Source organism: Gopherus flavomarginatus, chromosome 3 (assembly GCF_025201925.1).
Source record: "Gopherus flavomarginatus isolate rGopFla2 chromosome 3, rGopFla2.mat.asm, whole genome shotgun sequence".
NCBI classification, from domain to species: Eukaryota; Metazoa; Chordata; order Testudines; family Testudinidae; genus Gopherus; species Gopherus flavomarginatus.
In genome coordinates, this window is record NC_066619.1 from 100317719 (window position 1) to 100337508 (window position 19790).

Here is a 19790-nt window from a genome sequence, read left to right on the forward strand (position 1 = left end):
ATTTCACTCCACACCTGGCTGAGCAAACAGGAAGGGGATTTTTAAAATTCCCGGGGCATTTAAAGGAGGGGTCAGCTGAGCCCAGGGCAGTGGAGTGTGCATGATTACCAGAGAGGCATCTAAGGTATGCTGGGATACCTCCTTATACCACGGAGGTCAATAAAAGCGCTGGTGGGTGTCCACACTTGCTGATCAGCGCTGGATCACCAGCGCTGGATCCCCTACACCCGAGGCTCGACCGGGTGTACAGCCAGCGCTGCAACCAGGGAGTTGCAGCGCTGGCCGTGCTTTGCAAGTGTGGCCACATCCTAAGTTGCAGCGCTGTAACCCCCTCACCAGCGCTGCAACTCTGTAGTGTAGCCAAGCCCCGAAACTTGCAGCTAAACTATAAGCTGCTAACCAAAAGTAGAGCTGCATAACTCTAAACTAATGACTTAGGGTTTCATTAGCCATGGAATGTTTTTGTAAGATACTTTAAGGGCAGATCTTTAGGGGATCCCTTTCTCTCCCAAATGATAAAATGTGGTTGAACAAACTTAAACTTAAATACAAGCCAAGAGTTATGTACTCCCCCAGCTCCTTGGAATTGTGGCAGGCTAGGAAAGTTGCTAGCAGCAGGTCTGATATTAGAAAGTCCAAGGGTATGGCTACATTTGGAATTTCAAAGCGCTGCCCCGGCAGCGCTGCGGGAGCGCTGCCACGGCAGCGCTTTGAAGTGTGAGTGTAGTCACACTGGGTGTAGCGTGCAGCGCTGGGAGCCGCGCTCCCAGCGCTGCTGCCCTGATTACACTGACGCTTTACAGCGCTGTATCTTGCAGCGCTCAGGGGGGTGTTTTTTCACACCCCAGTTGCAGTGCTGTAAAGTGTGAGTGTAGCCAAGGCCCAAGATAGGTTGTCAAGGGAAACAAATTGTGGGGTATACCTCATTGCTTCTTCAACTTAAGTTTACTACCCCACTTACCCATGCACTGCACATAACAGCATAAGCATAGGATGCCTGGCCATGCACAATCCAGCACATCGTGCCTCATTCAGGCCATGTGGGATACCCAGTTTAGAGATCTTTTGAGAGTTATCCGCCATACTAGTTCAGTCTGGGGAAGACGCTCCCCAAACCCTTTTTTCTAGCAGAGGTGTAATCCAGCACCCTCTGAAGTCCATGCTAAAACTCCCTTAGAAAATGTAGTTGTGCAGGATTGATGCCTTATTGCATCAACACAAAGGAGGTTAGGGTTTGGCTGTATTTTGAGAGGCATTCACCTAACTTGAAATGCAGCCAGCTCGAGAGAAAAAACTGTCTGTTTAATAGCGCACAGCAGCATCACATAGAATTTAGGACAGAACACAATACCAGAGCCAGTTGAAATTGCAGTGGGAATTAAAGTAGGCAGAATGTAATTGCCTAAACTGGAATTTGGCCAGGACACCACGTTTTCAAAATAGCCTATTCCTTTCTTAACTGTTGTTCTGGGATTGAAATAATCACCACATATCCAAATGAGGTCTGCAACATGGATAAAATAGCAGGCTGTTAGCCAAGTGACCCACCAACACATCACTTTGCTGTTCCTCTGCTTTTCCTCACCTCTCCCTGCTTCCTCAGAGTAGTGTTCTTGTATATTTCAGTCATTTGCCTCACAGAAGACCAGAGAGAAAAGAGAGAGGAGGTGCCCCTTTCAAGGGAAAATCTCCCCTTTCCAAAAGCTTTTTCCCAACCTTTTCTTTAGCAACGAATGGGTGTCCTTTGCTGCCTGAGGATGATTGGGAATGAGTATTCCAGCTTGCCTTCTTATAATTTTTAGGAGCTTTTTCTGTCATACTTGATTTTATATTTTTATCTTTGTGTTTTTAGTACAACCAGCTCTACCCATTTGATGAGTTATTTTTATGTGTTTTGTTTTTACCCTGCTATACAGAAATGATAAGGCTCTAGTGTGGAGGTTTTGGAAGAAGGGGAATTGCTTGCATAATTTCTCTGTCAGTCTGGATTAGAAGTCTGAATCACAATCAATAGCGATTGATGATATATTGTAAAGCACCAGAGGAGGAAGTGGGTGGGGAGGAGAGGAAGTTAGAATTTCACTGGAAATTTATTCACAATGGGGAGGAGCCAGCACCATAAAATTAAGATGACAAGGGACAATAAAATTCGAAGTGAGGCTTGGGGATCATAGAAAGTATTACACAGCAAGATTTGGGCTGTCTGTGAAGCATGCGAATTCCATCCTGGCTCTTTCTGCACGCTCAGATTATAGTCTCTTTTCCTCCCACATTCATTTATTTTATTAAAGAGACACTGTGAACTTTTTAGTAAGTTACTAATCTTAAAAAATCTAGCATCTGAGAGAGATCATCTTTAAATAGTATTTCAGAGTGGTAGCCATGTTAGTCTGTATCAGCAAAAAGAATGAGTACTTGTGGCACCTTAGAGAATAACAAATTTATTTCAGCATAAGCTTTCGTGGGCTAAAACCCACTTCATCAGATGCATGGAGTGGAAAATACAGTAGATAATAGCCCACTTTAATTGATTTGTCTCGTTAGAGTTGGTATGGCAACGCCTTTTCATGTTCTCTGTATATAGATATATATATAGAGAGAGATACACACTAATATATATATATATATATATATATATATATATATATATATCTTCCTACTGTATTTTCCACTCCATGCATCTGATGAAGTGGGTTTTAGCCCACGAAAGCTTATGCCCAAATAAATTTGTTTGTCTCTAAGGTGCCACAAGTACTCCTCGTTCTTTTTAAATAGTGTGCCCTTGTTTGTTTAATCTCTTTAATATATTTCGTAAGGATTTTTCTGTTGTGCTGTTGATGTTCATAATGGTCTCTTCAAGACTTTAGCAAAAGGAGAAATGGACTATAGGCATAATCATGTAAACACGTACTGACACGTGAACAGTCCCATTAACTTCATTGAGATACTTTATGTGCATTGATGTTTGAAGGACTGGGGCCTTAGAGCTTATCTTTATGGGGAAATTAACCAGAATAGCTACTGTGGAATAAACTATTCTGCAATAGTTATTCCTCCCCAAGTGGACACTATTCCAGAGTGGAGAGTCCACTGGGGAGCTATTCTGGAATAGCTGTTCTGATCAATTTACCCATGCAGACAAGCCCTAATGGAAGGAAGAGTGAAACTCTCTAGACAGAGTGCAGTCAAATGCATGAAGGAAACAAATTGAAGAAAAAAAAACAGATACATTTTATTTGCTAACTTCTTAAAATCATCACAATAAATGTAACAACTGTAGGCACACAAGCTTCAGAGAAATGTGTTATTTTTGAAAGTAGAGTCCTTATCACCACGGCAGCTCAGTGACCTCCAGAAACATCACTATTCATGCTGCTAGCCATAAAGATAAACATGACAAAAAGAAAGAAATCCATCATATGGAACTCTGTTGGGTCCATTGTGGGTCATCAGCAACGTTGGAATGCAGGTCCTTTACATCCACAGCACAGACCTCTTCGCGCCTCCTTACTGGAAATAAAGGAGTAACTGATAGCAGTCTCTGTTCTCATCTATGTGGGCTGGCCACCGGAAGGGGACACAACACATACTTGGTCAGTGATTTACATGCTATTTTCTAAGCTTCAGAGGAAGGTTGGGAAGTGGGAATCAGCAGTTCTATTCTTGGCTCTGGAGAGGAAATTGGACTAGTGTTTATAGGCAGCAGAGACAAGCACATAAAATTGACACATTATTTCTGAATGTCAGTGTTGCTAACTAGATGAGCCTTTGATTGTCATCTTGAAGAAATGAGTTTTATTCTCAGCTTTGCTAGAAGTAACTTATGTAACCTCTCAATTAATACTTTTCTACCTGTTACCCTAATGATATAAATTTTAAGTAATAAGGGCTGTGAAATGAGCAGAATTATTAATACATGTCAGTGGAAAAGCAGACTCCTGGCACTTAACCAAACACTCCTTTTCCTACGCTAGAAGGGAAGCTGCTGCTGCTACTGATGCTTTGTCCCCGCTATCCAAAGTGTATCCTGTACCCACTATGTAGGTGGTTCTAATAAGCTTTGCTGGGCTGGAGCATGTTCATTGCAGATAGAAGGTTTGGAAATTTCAGCAACAGTTCTCTAAGAAGTTCTACAGGGCATGTGCAAATTACACTTTTCAGAGACATACAGTATAATTGAGCCAAATCTGGGCAGATTTTCATGGTGACAGCAAAAGGCACCTACGGCCCAAGGACTTTTACCCTGCCAAATTTCCAATTTCCTGCTCGAAAGCATTGAAGCATGTAAGCTTGTCAAAAAATGATTGGAAAAATTATTTTGTATTGGAAAAACTTCCATTTCCCCCTAATCTTGTTCTCAGAAACACTGAACCATTTTCATGCTGAAACTTTAAAAATAAAATTCTGCCTGAGGCAGAGAACAAATATGGACATTTTAGTGTGAGTGGTTAAGTTTGGCAAATTTAAAAACAACTGAAAACAGGAACTTACAATAGAAAGTACCAGGCAATCTCAACTTTAGGTATTGGTATAATGTCTGCCTATAATTCATCTTCTACAGTATTTTGTAATTTCCTGTGTTTCTTCATAGCATTATATTCTCCCTTCACAATGGTGCAACTCCATTGTTTAAATGTAATGGTCTTGATTCTCCAATGTATTGCATTGTATGTAAGCAGCTGCATCTGTATATCATCTAAAGTTTCCATAAAACGTACCTTAATAGTTAATTGCACCCACTTGTGTAAAGCAGATGTAGTTGCAGTGACAGTGACTTCTTTTGCGAGCTGAGGGTCTAAAATAGGTACCAAGCTAAGCTCAGTTGTCATCTCCAGAAGGAACAGGAGTACTTGTGGCACCTTAGAGACTAACAAATTTATTTCAGCATGAGCTTTCGTGAGCTACAACTCACTTCTTTGGATGCATAGAATGGAACACACAGACAGGAAATATTTATACATACAGAGAACATGAAAAGGTGGAAGTATGCATACTAACAGGAAGAGTAGTTGCTCTGTTTACCAAAGGGCGTGATGGTAAACCTTTTAAATTAATCCAGTGCAACTTTGTGTGTGGACACACTTAAAATCGTTTTTAAAAGGTTATACAGTACTGGTAAATTTACAGGGGCAAACTAAACTGGTACAAGCTACATTTAAAATGATATGAATGTCCACACACAAAGTTGTGCTGGTTAAACTAATACGTAGGTTTAACTTCACACCTTTAGTTAATTTAAACCAGTGGAACGTTGTGAGTAGACCAGGCTTAAGAGACTGATATCAATTAGGTAGCACATTTAAAAACACATCAAAACACCACATTTCGTATCTGTCCTTCTGCTGATGTTTCCTGTTGAGATAGATGTATATCTTTCGATCTCCCCTTCCCAGAATATATAACACCTTTTCTTTTTTTTTAATGGAATGCTGTCTGGCACATTGACGATGGAAATTACAATCTGATAGCCTCTGTGTAATACGGAACATGTTTGCATGGACGCTGAGCATGAAAGGCACTTGGGGGTAGACAGGAAATGTGGAAAAGAGAAGAAGTGGGAAAGCTGCTGAGAAGATTATCATCTGGTAAATTGTGGCCTGTCAACAACCAGCCAGCTCTTGTCAGGAGTGAGGAAGGGTCATTTCACAGGTTAATGGTTGAGTACTGCATTAATGCAGACTTTGAGGAAGAGAACAGTGGCTGCTGAAGGGGAGTGAGCTTTTTCAGAGCCAGTTTTCCTCTGCAGATGTATTCAGTATTTGTCTTGTGTGCATTTGCACATACAGACAACAGAGCCTTTCAAATTTACCTGGTAGCAGCAGAAGGACCAGCAGCTCAGATGTTACAGGATTCTTGTGAAGTGCTGCTGTATAGACAAAGGAATGAATAGCAGGGCTGTGGACACTGAACCCGTTATTCAAAGTTGCTCCAAAAGTTGATCACTTTACATGTGTAGCCCAGAGTCAAATGCAGCTCACTTGAATACACTGAGTTGCTTTGGTGTGAGAGTGTAACTTTTCCTTTCGTGCATCATGTCAAACCTGTTTTATTAATTCCCAAAGGGCATGTCTCCTCTTTAAGACTGTAAGTAACAGCAATTGAAACTGGAGGGAAGCAGCCAACCCTGACTTCCCACAAGCAATACTACTGTAAAGTGATGCTGCTATAGCATGTTCCAAGAGACAACCTTGAGCTCTGAGAATTTATACCCAAATAGGCATTATTTGGTGGCAGATTAATTCATTTTTAATGTGCTGTGCTCAGTCTGTAAATGGCTGATCCTGAAACAGGACTCTAAAGATTCTTACCAACATCTAGAACTTGCTCCTGGACGTGGCCTATTAACAGCTCTCTTCTTCTCTTTCCTTGGAGGAATGAACTTGGGTTAATACACTTGTCATAGTTTTGCATTGATACTGAATTGTATATTGACATGCACATGGGATGAATTTTACTGTGGTGCAGAGCAACATGTAAAAAGTGCACCAGCTTTCCATAGCCCAACACAGAATGCCACAGTGGGGACTAAGCCTGGGACAGGACCACAGATCTATGGTTATGTGGACACATTGGCCCCAGCACCCAATATAATTATGCAGAGAGGCAGTGGATATTATTTTTACAATAGCAGCAACCATGCATCTTGCCCCTGGTTTGGGGGTGGATTTTACCACCCTGACTGTTTCACCTTCACAGAGCTAGATTTCTTGGGCTTTATGTATGCAGAGTGGATTTCAACTGGAGGTATCTGAAGGAATAAATGAATAAATATATATATTATTCCAGAAGTTATTGTTCCTCCTATATTTTTCCCTTAAAAGAAAATATGGGAAAACATTTACATTTGTATGTATTGTATATATTTATACATTGATCGTTGCTTCTGTGTGTTGCTCACAGAATCTATATCTTTGTGTCAAAAAAATGGTGCTTCTGTGAATCAAACCTATACTACATGGAGCTTCTTCATGATTTGTTCAGGTGGAACTCGTAGCTTTCTTTATCTACCCAGCTCCAGTAGAGGTGTTATTGCATAACCATTAAATGCCACAACATCAAAATGTAGCAGGAACTATTTTCAAGGGTTATATTAATGATCTGTGCTTTTTATTACAAACTGGAGAGAACTAATTCCATTCTTCTCTTGAGCAATACAGATTCAAGAATGAGAAATTACTTAGATTGGCTGCTTTTAAACTATCATCACAATGATCTTTGTTGTGTAAATTTTTCACTAATCTTGGTCTGTCTCCCTCCCTCATTAAGTTGTTTAACAGAGTAGCTAATGTCAGCATTTTCCAATTTAAACCCTATTCAGAGAGTTAGAATTTGGGCCTCTGCTATGTGTTATGGAGTGAAGCAAAACTCTCTTGTCCCTGTAGATTTAGACGGGGGAAGGGGAAAATGTAGCAACACAAGGATTTCCCTTCCAGTGTCGATCTGCCATGACTTCACTGGGCTACACACAAAAAGGGTGGTTAAGAAGCAATATTTATAAGAATCCATAAGCAAAAACGATTGAATTACTTAATGCTGTTTAAAGCTCATCCTCAATATCCTATGACCCTCATTCTATCCAGAATCTCTCTGCTTGCGGTTAGCCTCTGCTTATGTGGCTGAGGAGCCAAGAATTGAGACCACAGGTTCTCATGGAGTCCCAGCCTCCAGTTGTTCAAGCCACACTCCCTGCTTCTACTATTTCTCTGGAACAGGGGAATGTCAGAGAAGAATTACTATTATCAAATATTTGTACGCAGCATTCTAGATGTGCATGGCATTGTGAATTGGGTTTGAGTCTGATCTGACTGAGACACTAGTTTATCTCCATTGAGTTTGTTGTAGTTACTCCTGTTTTGCACTAGCGTGAGCTAAGAATCAATAATGCATTTCCTCCCCTAAGGAGCTTGCAATCTAATTCATATAAAAAGTAATAAAAAAGAGAGACTTAGCAGCTTTTTTTAATTAATTTGTTCCCTCTCTTCTACCATCATTTTTTTCCCCAGAAAAGGCATGTACACACAGCCTTTTGATTTAAAAACTCACACTGGGATAAAATGTGGTATATATATACATACACACACATATAATTGGGACTAAAATTATGTGCTACATTTTTAGTTAACTTATTTCATATTCTTGGTAGTGTGTGTGAACATATATTACTCCATAAGTACTTGTTCATCTTATATTTTTCCCTTAGAATAAAACATGGGAAAACACTTACATTTGTATGTGTTTTATATATGTTTAGAGTTCACCATGTTTTTAAATTATAACTGCTGAGTTAATTGCACTGAGGATGAGACAACAAGAGTCAGATTTTTAAAGGCATTTAGTCATCTAAAAATGCAGATGGGCATTGCAGATAGTCAGATTTTCAAAAGCAAACATCTAACTCTGATAAAATTCCCAGTGACTTCGATTGGAGCAGGATTGGCCCCTACTAAGAAAAAAATGTTTTTGCTATAATTTCCCTTAAACAGAAATAATCAGGCTTCTATTTTGCAAACCCATTGTTGTAAACAATAGACAAAAAATATGATAGCTACTAAATACACAGGATGGTTTTGCAGTTTCCTTGGAAGCATGAATTCTCTCTTTGGACTCACAGAATGGATATTATTCAGTGGAAAGCTGATGGATGTGGACTTCATTACTATGGTACTATGTTGCCTTATTCAGCTCGACTGCTTGGAAAATCAGGGCCAGATTCTCCACTGCCTTGCTTCTTACATTATCATCTATGCCTGGGAAAAGTGAGTGCAAAACCCCTACCATTCTGATTTGAGAGACTGATCTTTAGGTGAATTACTTGAAAGAAAAGCATATACTGTCTTTCCCACTCAGAGAGTGTCATAGTCTCTAGTCACAAAGTGATGCTTCTTCTTTCCCCTTTGTGTATAGGACACTATTATGTCACTGCCCTGTATTATCAGAACATATTGTTCCCATGAGTGTCAATAGAGTACTAACAGTGATCAAGTGCTCAGCTCCAGAAAATGGATGCCCATCAATTTTTGGCTCTTGACCATTTCCCTGAAATGCATCCTCTCCCTATCTTTGGAGTCTTGCATGTATATAATAGCTCTTGGTGGGCCATACAGCAATGATGCTTGTACTGTGTTGCTGGTTCCTACTGAACATGGTAGTGACTATAACCTGTTTCTTTTGATTTGCTTTCCTCTGCTGATTTCCACTTTGTCAATAAAAGTTGACTCACACACAGTATTATTCATAATATAACTAATATATGAAGCTGTTAAGTCCTGCAGACTGAGAAGCATAGGTATGGGTATAATTCTCCTTCTCTGATCTCCTGGATTGTTATTATCTGGGACGTGGGGGGAATCTATTCAAGATGCCTAGTAATACTCCTTGATATCATACTCTGAGCAGATAGAGGTTGTTCTTTCTGCACTATAGCACAACATTTAGCAATTTATATGTAGGCTGACTTGTCCTTCCGATATTTGTAAAATTTAATGTATTGTCTATTAACTCCCTTTGCTACTTCCTGCAATTTCAACTCCAGTACAGCATGTCCAATCAGATACTGTATCATTAGATATGTAACACTGCATGGAAGCGGTTAAGCTGCTTCATTTATTCCTGTTACACTTCCATTGCAACTCCCAGGACTGGAATGGTTGGAATAGCTATTTATTTTGTTTTACATAACTGGCAATATTTACCAGATAAGTTTCTAACCTCCTCTTGCTCTGTTTTTCTGAATTCAGAGAGTTGTCTTTACTTTTTTATTCTCATTATCTAGAAATAATCAAGGGGAAACAGTGTGTCTTGAATCAAGCGCCAATGTCTGAATCCAGCAGCTCATCTTCCTAAAGGAACAAGGAGTCAGAAAAGGAATAAAATGAAATCTGATTTTCTGGATTTTTGTTTTTTACTTTGAGGTTTTTCCCCCTTGTATTTTTAAAGCATTCTCTGCCACTCTTTTTTCTTTTCCTCTTTTATTGAAATCCGAAGAGCAAATAGATCCTATGTAATTTTTCCAATATCTTCATTTATTTATTTGACATGGAGCTAACATTATAGAACAACAGACAAGCTCTTAAAAGATGTTTTCTTTATCTGAAGAAGTAGATTCCTGCAGGTTCTAAATCCATCCCAGATATAACTTGGGCAAAATGAATAGCAAGAATTATCCTTTATTCCTTTTCAAGTACTGTTACAACTTATCCGGCACATAACTTTAGGTGCCACATTGCTGATGCTTGCTTTAGAAACCAAAAATCTTTAAATGTTGGATGTAGGTTCAGCTACTCACCAGGTAATTCTTACCAGAATTCAGTTGTCACTATAGAAGCTTTGAACCATCATGCGAGGTTCTTAGGTGCGCTCCCTGAGAAGCCTCATCAGAGTCTGACAGATCATTGGGTTCTTCTTCGAGTGCTTGTTCACGTCCATTCCACATTAGGTGTGCGTGCACTGCATGCACAAGCATCAGAAATTTTTCCCTTAGTGGCTCCCATCGGGCCAGCGGGGCTTCCCCTGAGTGGCGCCACTGCGCTGTGCATATATAACCCCCTCCAGTTCCTTCTTACCGTCCTTGGCGGCATTGGAACAACCTCTTGCTCTCATAGGAGAAGCAATCTCTTAGCCTTAGAGTCACTGTTATCAGTTAGTTAGCATTCCCTTGTTGTGGACACTTAGTAGATTGGGTACTTGGAGGCTTCCAGCACCTGCTCCAGGCCACGGGGCATGCCACAGGCCCACGGGTTTAAGGCTTGCGCCACGTGCCGCAAGCCCATGCCGATTAGTGACCCGCACAACTCCTGTCTATGTTACCTGGGGAAGCACACCAAATGGAGCGGTATAAGATTTGCAAGGGACTTAAGCCAAGAACAAAGAAAAAGAGAGACTTTCGTTTGAAGCAGTTGTTGATGGAAACCGCACTGCAGCCACCGGGCTCGGAATGCCCAATGTCGGCTCCAGCTTCCTTGGTTCAGAGCACCCCAGAGTCGTCAAGAGACCCGGTACCAGCCAAGCACCGCAAGCCATTGGCCTCAGAGCGCCAAAGTAGGCCCCGGCACCATTCATCCTCCTCGGTGCGGCCCAAGGCAAAGCCTAAAGAAGGGCACGGACGTTCCCCGCAAAGAAGACCAGCACCTTCTAAGGCCCTAGACATCAGGAAGAGCAGGATGGGCACTGTACCGGTGCTGTCACCGGTGGCACCGATGCCACAAGTCCCACCAAGTCCAGCTCTAAGTGAACTCAGTGCAGACAACGGGCTTGAGGGAGTAGATCAACCCTTCATGCCTGATACCTTTGAGGTGGCGAAGGACCTCATCGAGTTTTCGGCAGCGAGCCCCCTCCCAACCAGGGAGAAGCCTCTGGCTCCCGAGCCCAGGGTACCGTCGAGGAGAAAGCTGGCAATGGTGTGCCATTCAAGGACACTGTCCCAACATCGCTTCTGGCAGTGGTCCCGGTTGAGCTCTGAGTCTGTGGACTCCGAGTTACCCCGACTCAAAGGGAAGTCTCAGTATCGGAGATGAATCAGCGCACAGGATTAGCGGAAGGGACACGATGCTCTCCAGCACCCCCCCCAGAGGCCAGCACCAGGAGGAGAGAAGCCGGTCATCGCTGAAGGCTCCCAGAAGACACTGGTCCCGTTCCCGGTCTCAAGAGCCAGATCCCAGTCCCAGTCCCAAGAGCAGCGGGACCCAAGAAGCCGCTCATTAACCTCCCACCAGCACAGATTGACAGTACTGCTGTGGCTGTCGTGTTTGGTGTTGCCAGAGTCTGGCGCCGACTTGGGCCAATACAGTTACCCACATCGGGCACTGGACAGCAGGGAACACCAGGCAACCCCAATGGGCACCACTAGGACACTGGCCCTTCTGGACCCCTTGTGCCTACCACCAGTGGCAGGGGGCTCCCTCCAGGGCCAGTTATTCAATGCAGCGGTCCCAGTCCTCACACCGATGCTCTTCCATGCGAGAAGTTACAGTGTCCAGACCACCTGCATCTTCGCCGGGCAAGAGACCAGAGAGACCGGCACTGATTCCGGTGCCGCCCCAAGGTCATCTGCTCCAGCCCGAGTCAGAAGCCCCTCCCTTGGAGGAGGGGGACCAGGGAGACCAGCAGGAGGAAGCTGAGCAGCGGCGGACCTCCTCATCATCCCCGAATGAAGCAGTGGCAGGCACAGCAGTATCAGGGCCTCCGCCGATAGACCACAGAGCCCACCATGAGCTGCTGCATAAAGTTGTCCATAATTTGGGGTTACAGGCTGAGGAGACAGTTGAGCAGGAGAACCCTATAGTGTACATCCTGAGCCCATTCAGTCGAACTATAAGACTATATAGCAGACTCCGGCCTTGAGCACACCGACAGCCAAAGGTGTGAAGTGCACACCCCAGCAACTCAGAGGAATTCCTTCAAGCCACAGCCTCCTTCTCAGTGTCAATACAAGCCTCATCCTAGGCACGAACCTTACCGCAGGCGAGGCGGAGATAACAGGAGGCAGCACAATAATAACTCCAATAGGCCGGGCCAGAGCTAAGGCCAGCACAAGTCCAAGCCAGGTCCCAAGCAAGGCTTTTGAAGGTGTACTCAAGGACAGCGTACCAGATCATTCACCGGATCCATCCCCTTGTTTCCTGAACCGCCTGTCCCGTTTCTCCCGTGCGTGGTCCAGCATTACGTCGGACCATTGGATGTTATGCACAGTGTGAAGTGGGTACATGCTACAGTGACAGCCCCATGAGACGTGCTGGAATCCTTGCTGTGGTTGCAGTCCCAGATCATGGTTTGTGAAGGCATCCCCTTTGTCACACAACAGCCGGACCTGACGCTTGTGACAGATGCATCAGACCTCAGATGGGGTGCTCACCTGGGGGGGACCTCAGGACTCAGGGCTTGTGGTTGGAAGCAGAATGGTCGCTCCATATCAACACGAAGGAGTTCGAGGCGGTTCGGTTAGCCTGCCAGACCTTTCACGCCATTCTGAGTGGTCACAGCATGACAGTTCTGATAAACAACACGACCGCCATGTTTTATATAAACAAGCAGGGTTCCCGTTCCTCGCTGTTCTGCCACGAGGCTCTCCTCCTCAGGAACTTTTGCGTAGCCCACGCCATTCACCTTGAGGTGTCATATCTCCCAGGAGAGTGGAACGAACTGGTGGACTACTTCAGCAGGTCGTACTGCATGCACAAGTGGACGCTCAGATCAGACGTTGTGGTTTTGCTGTTCCGCAAGTGGGAGTTTCCCCAACTAGACCTGTTCACCACCAGGGGCAACACCCAGTGCCCGCAGTTTTGCTCATTCCAGAGTCACAGCCCGGGCTCAATAGCCAATGGGTTCACAATCCCCTGGGGATGGGGATTGAAATACGCCTTTCCACAGCTCCCTCTGGTACACAAGGTCCTGCTCAAGGTGTGCAGGGACAGGGCAATTGTCATCCTCATCACCCCAGCCTGGCCCCGCCAGCACTGGTTCACTACGCTCCTGGAGCTGTCAGTGGAAGCCCCGGTAACTCTGCCCCTACACTGGGACCTCATCACGCAGGACGGAGGGTGGCTCCCCCACTCCAATCTGCAATCACTACATCTCACAGCATGGGAGCTCTGTGGCTAAATGCTTTGGAGAGCCAGTGCTTCCTTCCTGTGCAGCAGGTTCTACTTGGTAATAGGAAGCCCTCCACCAGGGCAACTTGCCTGGCCAAGTGGAAGAGGTTCTCGTGCTGGTGTGGGGCTCAACAGGTGCAGCCACACCAGGCCCCAGTGCCGGCCTTTCTAGAGTACTTACTGCATCTCAGGCAGCAAGGGCTGGCCCCGTCCTCAATCAGAGTGCACTTGGTGGCCATCTCCGCCTTCCACCCAGGATTTTCAGGGGGCTCAGTGTTGTCCCACCCAATGGTGGGGCGGTTCCTTAGAGGACTGGAAAGGGTGTTCCCTTACTCACACCCCCCAGTCCCTCCATGGAACCTCTCTAAGCTTATGGGGCCCCCATTCGAGCCCCTCACTACCTGCTCCCTCCTCCACCTTTCCTGGAAGGTGGCATTCCTGGTGGCCATCACCTCTGACAGAAGGATATCTGAGCTGAGGGCACTCACCTCAGAGCCACCATATACAGTGTTTCATAAAGACAAGGTGCAGCTCCACCCGCACCCCAAGTTCCTCCCTAAGGTGGTCTCACAATTCCATCTCAGCCAGGACATTTGTCTGCCGGTGTTTATTCCCAAACCCCATGCGGACCCGAGTCACTAGAGACAACGTCAGATCTGATATCTCAGGTGGTGTAAGTCAGATTCCTTAACACTCAGTTACACTGACACTCCCTTATGGCTGTTTACACTCACATGCCAATTTGTAAGAGCCCATGACTTTGTCCACACTGAGGTTCTGACCAGTGGTCTAGCTATAGGAATGTACCAGCATGGCGACAATCTATTCATGAAGCCAAGATAACTGTCATGGACCTTTCTGAGGGACCTATGATGAAGATACAGATTGGAGATGATGGTGCTCTTGTAACAGGCACCCAGCTGCTGCGTGCGTGGCCCATTGGCCTTATTTAGATAGTTCCAGCCTTAAACCACCAATAGATACATGATGAGGAAAGCTTTTAGGAATATGCTGCTTCAAGACAAGAGAGGGCTTTATTGTCTTGTAAACAGAAGGACTTCTGGAACTAGTGCCTGAGTTCTGAAAGTGCTGCTTCTGGCCTACCTTCTTCACTTTAGTCTTGTAATTTGGGCTAGTTAGCTATATAATTATCAGATTTGGATGATTACTAGGTCATCATAATAGATACACACTGTGGCCCTAAACTCTCTACTGTTGAAATCTGCCACTGACTTCAGTGAAAGCAGGATCAAGCTTTGTAAGAATAGTAAAGCTGTGTGTGACTAAGAAGAGGATGGCAAAAGAAAGAGCACTGTTATCCTCTCTTTCATATGTATTGTGTTCCTCATGGCACAGCCAGGCTTTCTGTATTTGCCATGCCTTCAATTCAGTATAGACCTGGAGAAGTTCCCTATCCCAGTGCCCAATTCCTGTTCACAAGGAGAAATGTAGCATGTGTAGGAGTGATGAATGCCCCTTCCCTTTTCTTATGAAGAAGCTTTATTGCAGTTCTCTCTGTTAGGTGGGAAGACTCCAGAAGGCAGTAAGTCCAGAAGCAGTAAGGTCTTCCCAAGTAGGTTTTGACAAATTTCTGGCTTGCCATTAATGACAGACAGACAGACTTTCTCCTCATAGAAAAGCAACAGAAAGAATGAGGAGAGGAGCAAATTGATTCTTGCTAGTAGGTTTTCTTTAAAAATCTGGGTTCTATCCATTTTAGACACAATATAGAGAGATAATTTTCAAAAAGAACTCAGCGAGGCACAGATACCTGGCATGGAAAATTTCAACCCAAGAACTTAAAAGTTGGCAGAGCATAAGCAATTCAAAACTGGGACTTATAATGGACTTTTACTTTAGGCATAGATGCCACCTCTGTCCAGAGCTGTCCCTGGGGTAGGGCAAATCGGGGCAACTACTTTGGGGGCAGGAGGGCCGCTGCCTGGTGCGAATGGCCAGTGAGGTCGGTTCCAGAGGAGAGGAATCCATCAATTCTGCCCCAGGCTCCACACCCCGTAGGGACGGCCCTGGCTCTGTAATAAATTGAAAGGGGTTTGGTTTAAAATATGACAGCTTCCTTCCTTTATCTGAAAGCTGTTGAGCTTGCACTATCTTTGAATGGGTTTTTCCACACACCTGTTTCTAAAATAACAACAACAAATAAAGCTCATTTTCTTATTTCTAGTTAGCATACCCGTCTTGTAGATTGGCAAGATATCATAACCAAGATTTCCTTCATTCTTTCATTCTACAGCACTACATCTTCTTGACATTAACACAAAGGACAAGTGCAAAGCCTTTTTTGCCAAGCATCTCTTTAAAGTGCCATTTAAAAGGCTGGGAACTTGTTTCTGTACATTATAAATATAAAAGAAGCCAAGGAAATGAAGCACAAACCCTTGAAAGTTTCTCAAGGCATGTCTCTGTAGGTTGTCAAGCATAAGTTTTTCTGGGACTGCACCAACATTCTAGTGGGATGGTGGCTAAATGTTTTGTGTCATGCAAACATTCAATAAAGGGGCCGTTTGTTGTCATGTAAGGTATATGCATTAATGTAGGCTTTGAGCTAGATGTCATTGTCTTCATTCAGTATGTGTAGTTTGAACTTGAGTTCCTATACAGTAGAAATTTGTGTAAACTTTCAAAACAATCTTAATCAAATTTTAGGTACCTGTTTCACTATTTTAAGTTTGTGTAAATAGTGCAGGCATTCGTTGAGGCAAAAAAATTGTTTCTAGGATACTCAAAAATACTGCTAGGGAAGTCTGAAAATTGAAAACAGGGAACTTTTAAAAAACTCCATACCTCTGCAAATCCTTGTCTGATTTTCTCCAGGCTTGGCGGGTGTGGGGGGGAAATCTACCCTGGGATGAGATGTGATATGAAATTTGAAGTAGTTTGGTTTTAGTGAAGTTGAAAACCAGGCTTCAAAAGAGAAAAAGAGCTTCAAAGTTGCAGGGGGAGGGATACTATGATCTAATTTGGTGAGTTATAAACAAGTTAATAAAGAAGTGACTTCATCAGAAGAATCTAATTCTAATATCTTGATCCATCATTAGAGTTACTCAGCATTTAGCTTATTACTGTGGTCTCCTGAGTAAAGATGATACTCATCTCATACAAATATAGTTTATCAGTTGCTTGAGAAATTAAAGATGCCCTTTGACATTTCTTAGAGGTTATTATTGTAATTTTATGCATCATTTTTTGTCGTTGACCACCACTGTTTTTGTTTCCTAGTCTCATCTCTTTGTTTATTAATCCTTTTCTATTTACGAAATATAATTTTGTATCTAACATATGCACTACAGGCTGGGGTCATATAGTAACATCTCACACAGACATCCGGATACGTTTTTCGCATCTGAGGATGAACAAAATCAAAACCTTTAAACATTGACAATCTGCATTTTAGTGAGTAATGTTACTTGCTTTAAAAAAATCTCTGTTCTGCCTGCAGGCATGGAACTCGTTGTGCTGGAGAAGTGGCAGCAATTGCAAACAACTCTCACTGCACAGTAGGAATTGCCTTTAATGCCAAGATCGGAGGTATGTAAAACAGACTCACCATTAACCCAAGTACAATTTGTGCAAAGTGGCACACAGGAACCTTTTTGAACAAGAGGAAATTTGTTTATTTAACAGTGTTAGCTGTGTTGACAGGTAAATGCTTCTGAAATGTATATAGTTACTGAAGGGAAGCCTTTTGTTGTGATACTTCAGAGCTGCTCTCTAGAACTCTTTAAATATGCATAGAAAGTTAAAAAGCAAGACTTGTGATTAAAATACAGAATGAGGACTCAGGAGATCTGTATTCTATTCCCAGTGCTCCCACAAACTTACTGCAAGTCACCTACTCTCTGTATGACTCAATTTCACAACCTGTGTTATTGGGATAATAGTTATTCACCTCACAGGCCTGTTGTGAAGATTGGGTTTTTAGTGTTTGTAAAGCACTTTAAGGGCTTGGCTACACTCGAAACTTCAAGCGCCAAAGTGTGAGTGTGGTCGCAGCGCCAGCGCTGCACATACTCCCAGCCCTGCACGTACTCCACCTCCCCATGGGGATTAGCTTGCAGCACTGGAAGCCCCTCTCCCAGTGCTGCAGCACTGTTTACACTGGCGTTTTACAGCACTGTATCTTGCAGCGCTCAGGGGGGTGTTTTTTCACACTCCTGAGTGAGAAAGTTGCAGCGCTGTAAAGCGCCAGTGTAGCCAAGGCCTGAGATTCTCCAATGAAAGGACTATATTAAAATGTTTAAATCCTTCATCAAGAAATCAGGTTTGAGACCGCATAAAAACTTAAATTTGTGACTTTGGTGCACCATATCACTTATATTCAAAAAGAGGCAGTGTGGTCTAATGGCTAAAGCACTGGACAAGGGCTTTGGAGATTTGATATCTATTCTCAGCTTTGCCATTGACCTGATGTGGGACAAATCACGTCACATCCCTAAGCCTCAGTTTCCCTGTCTGTAAAATGGGGATAATGACATTGCTCTCCTTTGTAAGGTGCTTTGAGATCTACTAATGAAAAATGCTATATAAGAGATGGGTATTATGATTATTATTAAAAATGCATGAATCTATCTATATCAAGAAATAACTTGCCACTCTTACATGTTAAAAATGTGCCATCTTCTCGTCTGTTTATTCCTCATAGAGGTCCAATATTAATAATTATTCATATTTTAGAGGGACACTGAAAAAATAATCACCAGTGTTATTAATATGGATGTGTAAAAATGTTTTTTTAGGTATTACGGAAGGGCAAGGACAACCTTGTTGGCATTTACTGTGACCTAAGAAATGCATCTCTTCATGTATAGCAGGAAACGGAAAGTCCCCAGTGTTTTTAGTGAAAGATGTTGAGTGAGTTTCCAGCCAGCTCACCAGGCTACTCTTCCAAACAAAAGAGTTTGTCAACTCACCTCTCCCTAATGACTTTTCTGGATGGGCTAGAATATGGTTATCCCCTACTGCTCAGCTTTTGTTCCACTGTAGGGAAGGTGCAGGTCAGACTCTTAGGGTATGGCTACACTTGAAATTTCAAAGCGCTGCCGCTGCAGCACTGCGGGAGCGCTGCCGCAGCAGCGCTTTGAAGTGTGAGCGTAGTCGGAGCGCCAGCGCTGGGAGAGAGCTCTCCCAGCACTGCACGTAAACCACATCCCTTGTGGGTGTAGCGTGCAGCGCTGGGAGCCGCGCTCCCAGCGCTGCAGCACTGATTACACTGAGGCTTTACAGCGCTGTATCTTGCAGCGCTCAGGGGGTGTTTTTTCATACCCCTGAGCACGAAAGTTGCAGCGCTGTAAAGTGCCAGTGTAGCCCTGGCCTTAGTTCCTCACTGATCAGGAGTGGGTTTGTTCTTCCAATTTCCAGAAGATTTATCTGAGGGTATGGCTACACTTGCACTTCAAAGCCCTGCCATGGCAGCGCTTTGAAGTTTCGAGTGTGGTCGCAGCGCCAGCACTGGGAGAGAGCTCTCCCAGCGCTGCACGTACTCCACATTCTCTGCAGGTGTAGCTTGCAGCGCTGGGAGCTGTGCTCCCAGCGCTGTGGCACTGATTACACTGAGGGTATGGCTACATTTGGAATTTCAAAGCGCTGCCGCGGCAGCGCTGCGGGAGCGCTGCCACGGCAGCGCTTTGAAGTGTGAGTGTAGTCAGAGCGGCAGAGCTGGGAGAGAGCTCTCCCAGCGCTGCATGTAAACCACATCCCTTACGGGTGTAGCGTGCAGTGCTGGGAGCCGCGCTCCCAGCGCTGTTGCCCTGATTACACTGACGCTTTACAGCGCTGTATCTTGCAGCGCTCAGGGGGGTGTTTTTTCACACCCCAGTTGCAGCGCTGTAAAGTGTGAGTGTAGCCAAGCCCTCAGGCTTTACAGCGCTATATCTTGCAGCGCTCAGGGAGATGTTTTTTCACACCCCTGAGCTGCGAAAGTTGCAGCACTGTAAAGCGCCAGTGTAGCCATGGCCTTATTTTAGCTTAGGGACAGAGGAAGAATCATGATACCTCCATCTAGAGAGAGAAAGAAATGAATTTGTTTGGGTCTGGCTGGTTTGATTGATGAAATGTGAGAAATGGGTAAGGGCAAGGGAAAAAGAGACTTGTCCCAAGGATATATTGGAGTTATGGTGAGTGAAGTGTGGGGAGAAATTGTATAAGTGACACACAGGATTAACTACGTGTGAGGGAGAAGGGACA

At 43.9% G+C, this 19790-nt stretch overlaps 1 protein-coding gene across 4 annotated transcripts in view; it reads left to right on the top strand.

Moving 5' to 3' along the window:
- The window catches only part of PCSK5 (proprotein convertase subtilisin/kexin type 5), a 300518-nt gene that overhangs the window by 110528 nt on the left and 170200 nt on the right, over positions 1-19790 (top strand). For all 4 annotated transcript variants that reach the window (XM_050944093.1, XM_050944095.1, XM_050944094.1 and 1 more), the window contains exon 6: positions 17047-17135. In XM_050944093.1, the coding sequence (XP_050800050.1) occupies positions 17047-17135 (89 nt within the window). The remainder of the gene's footprint in view (positions 1-17046; positions 17136-19790) is intronic.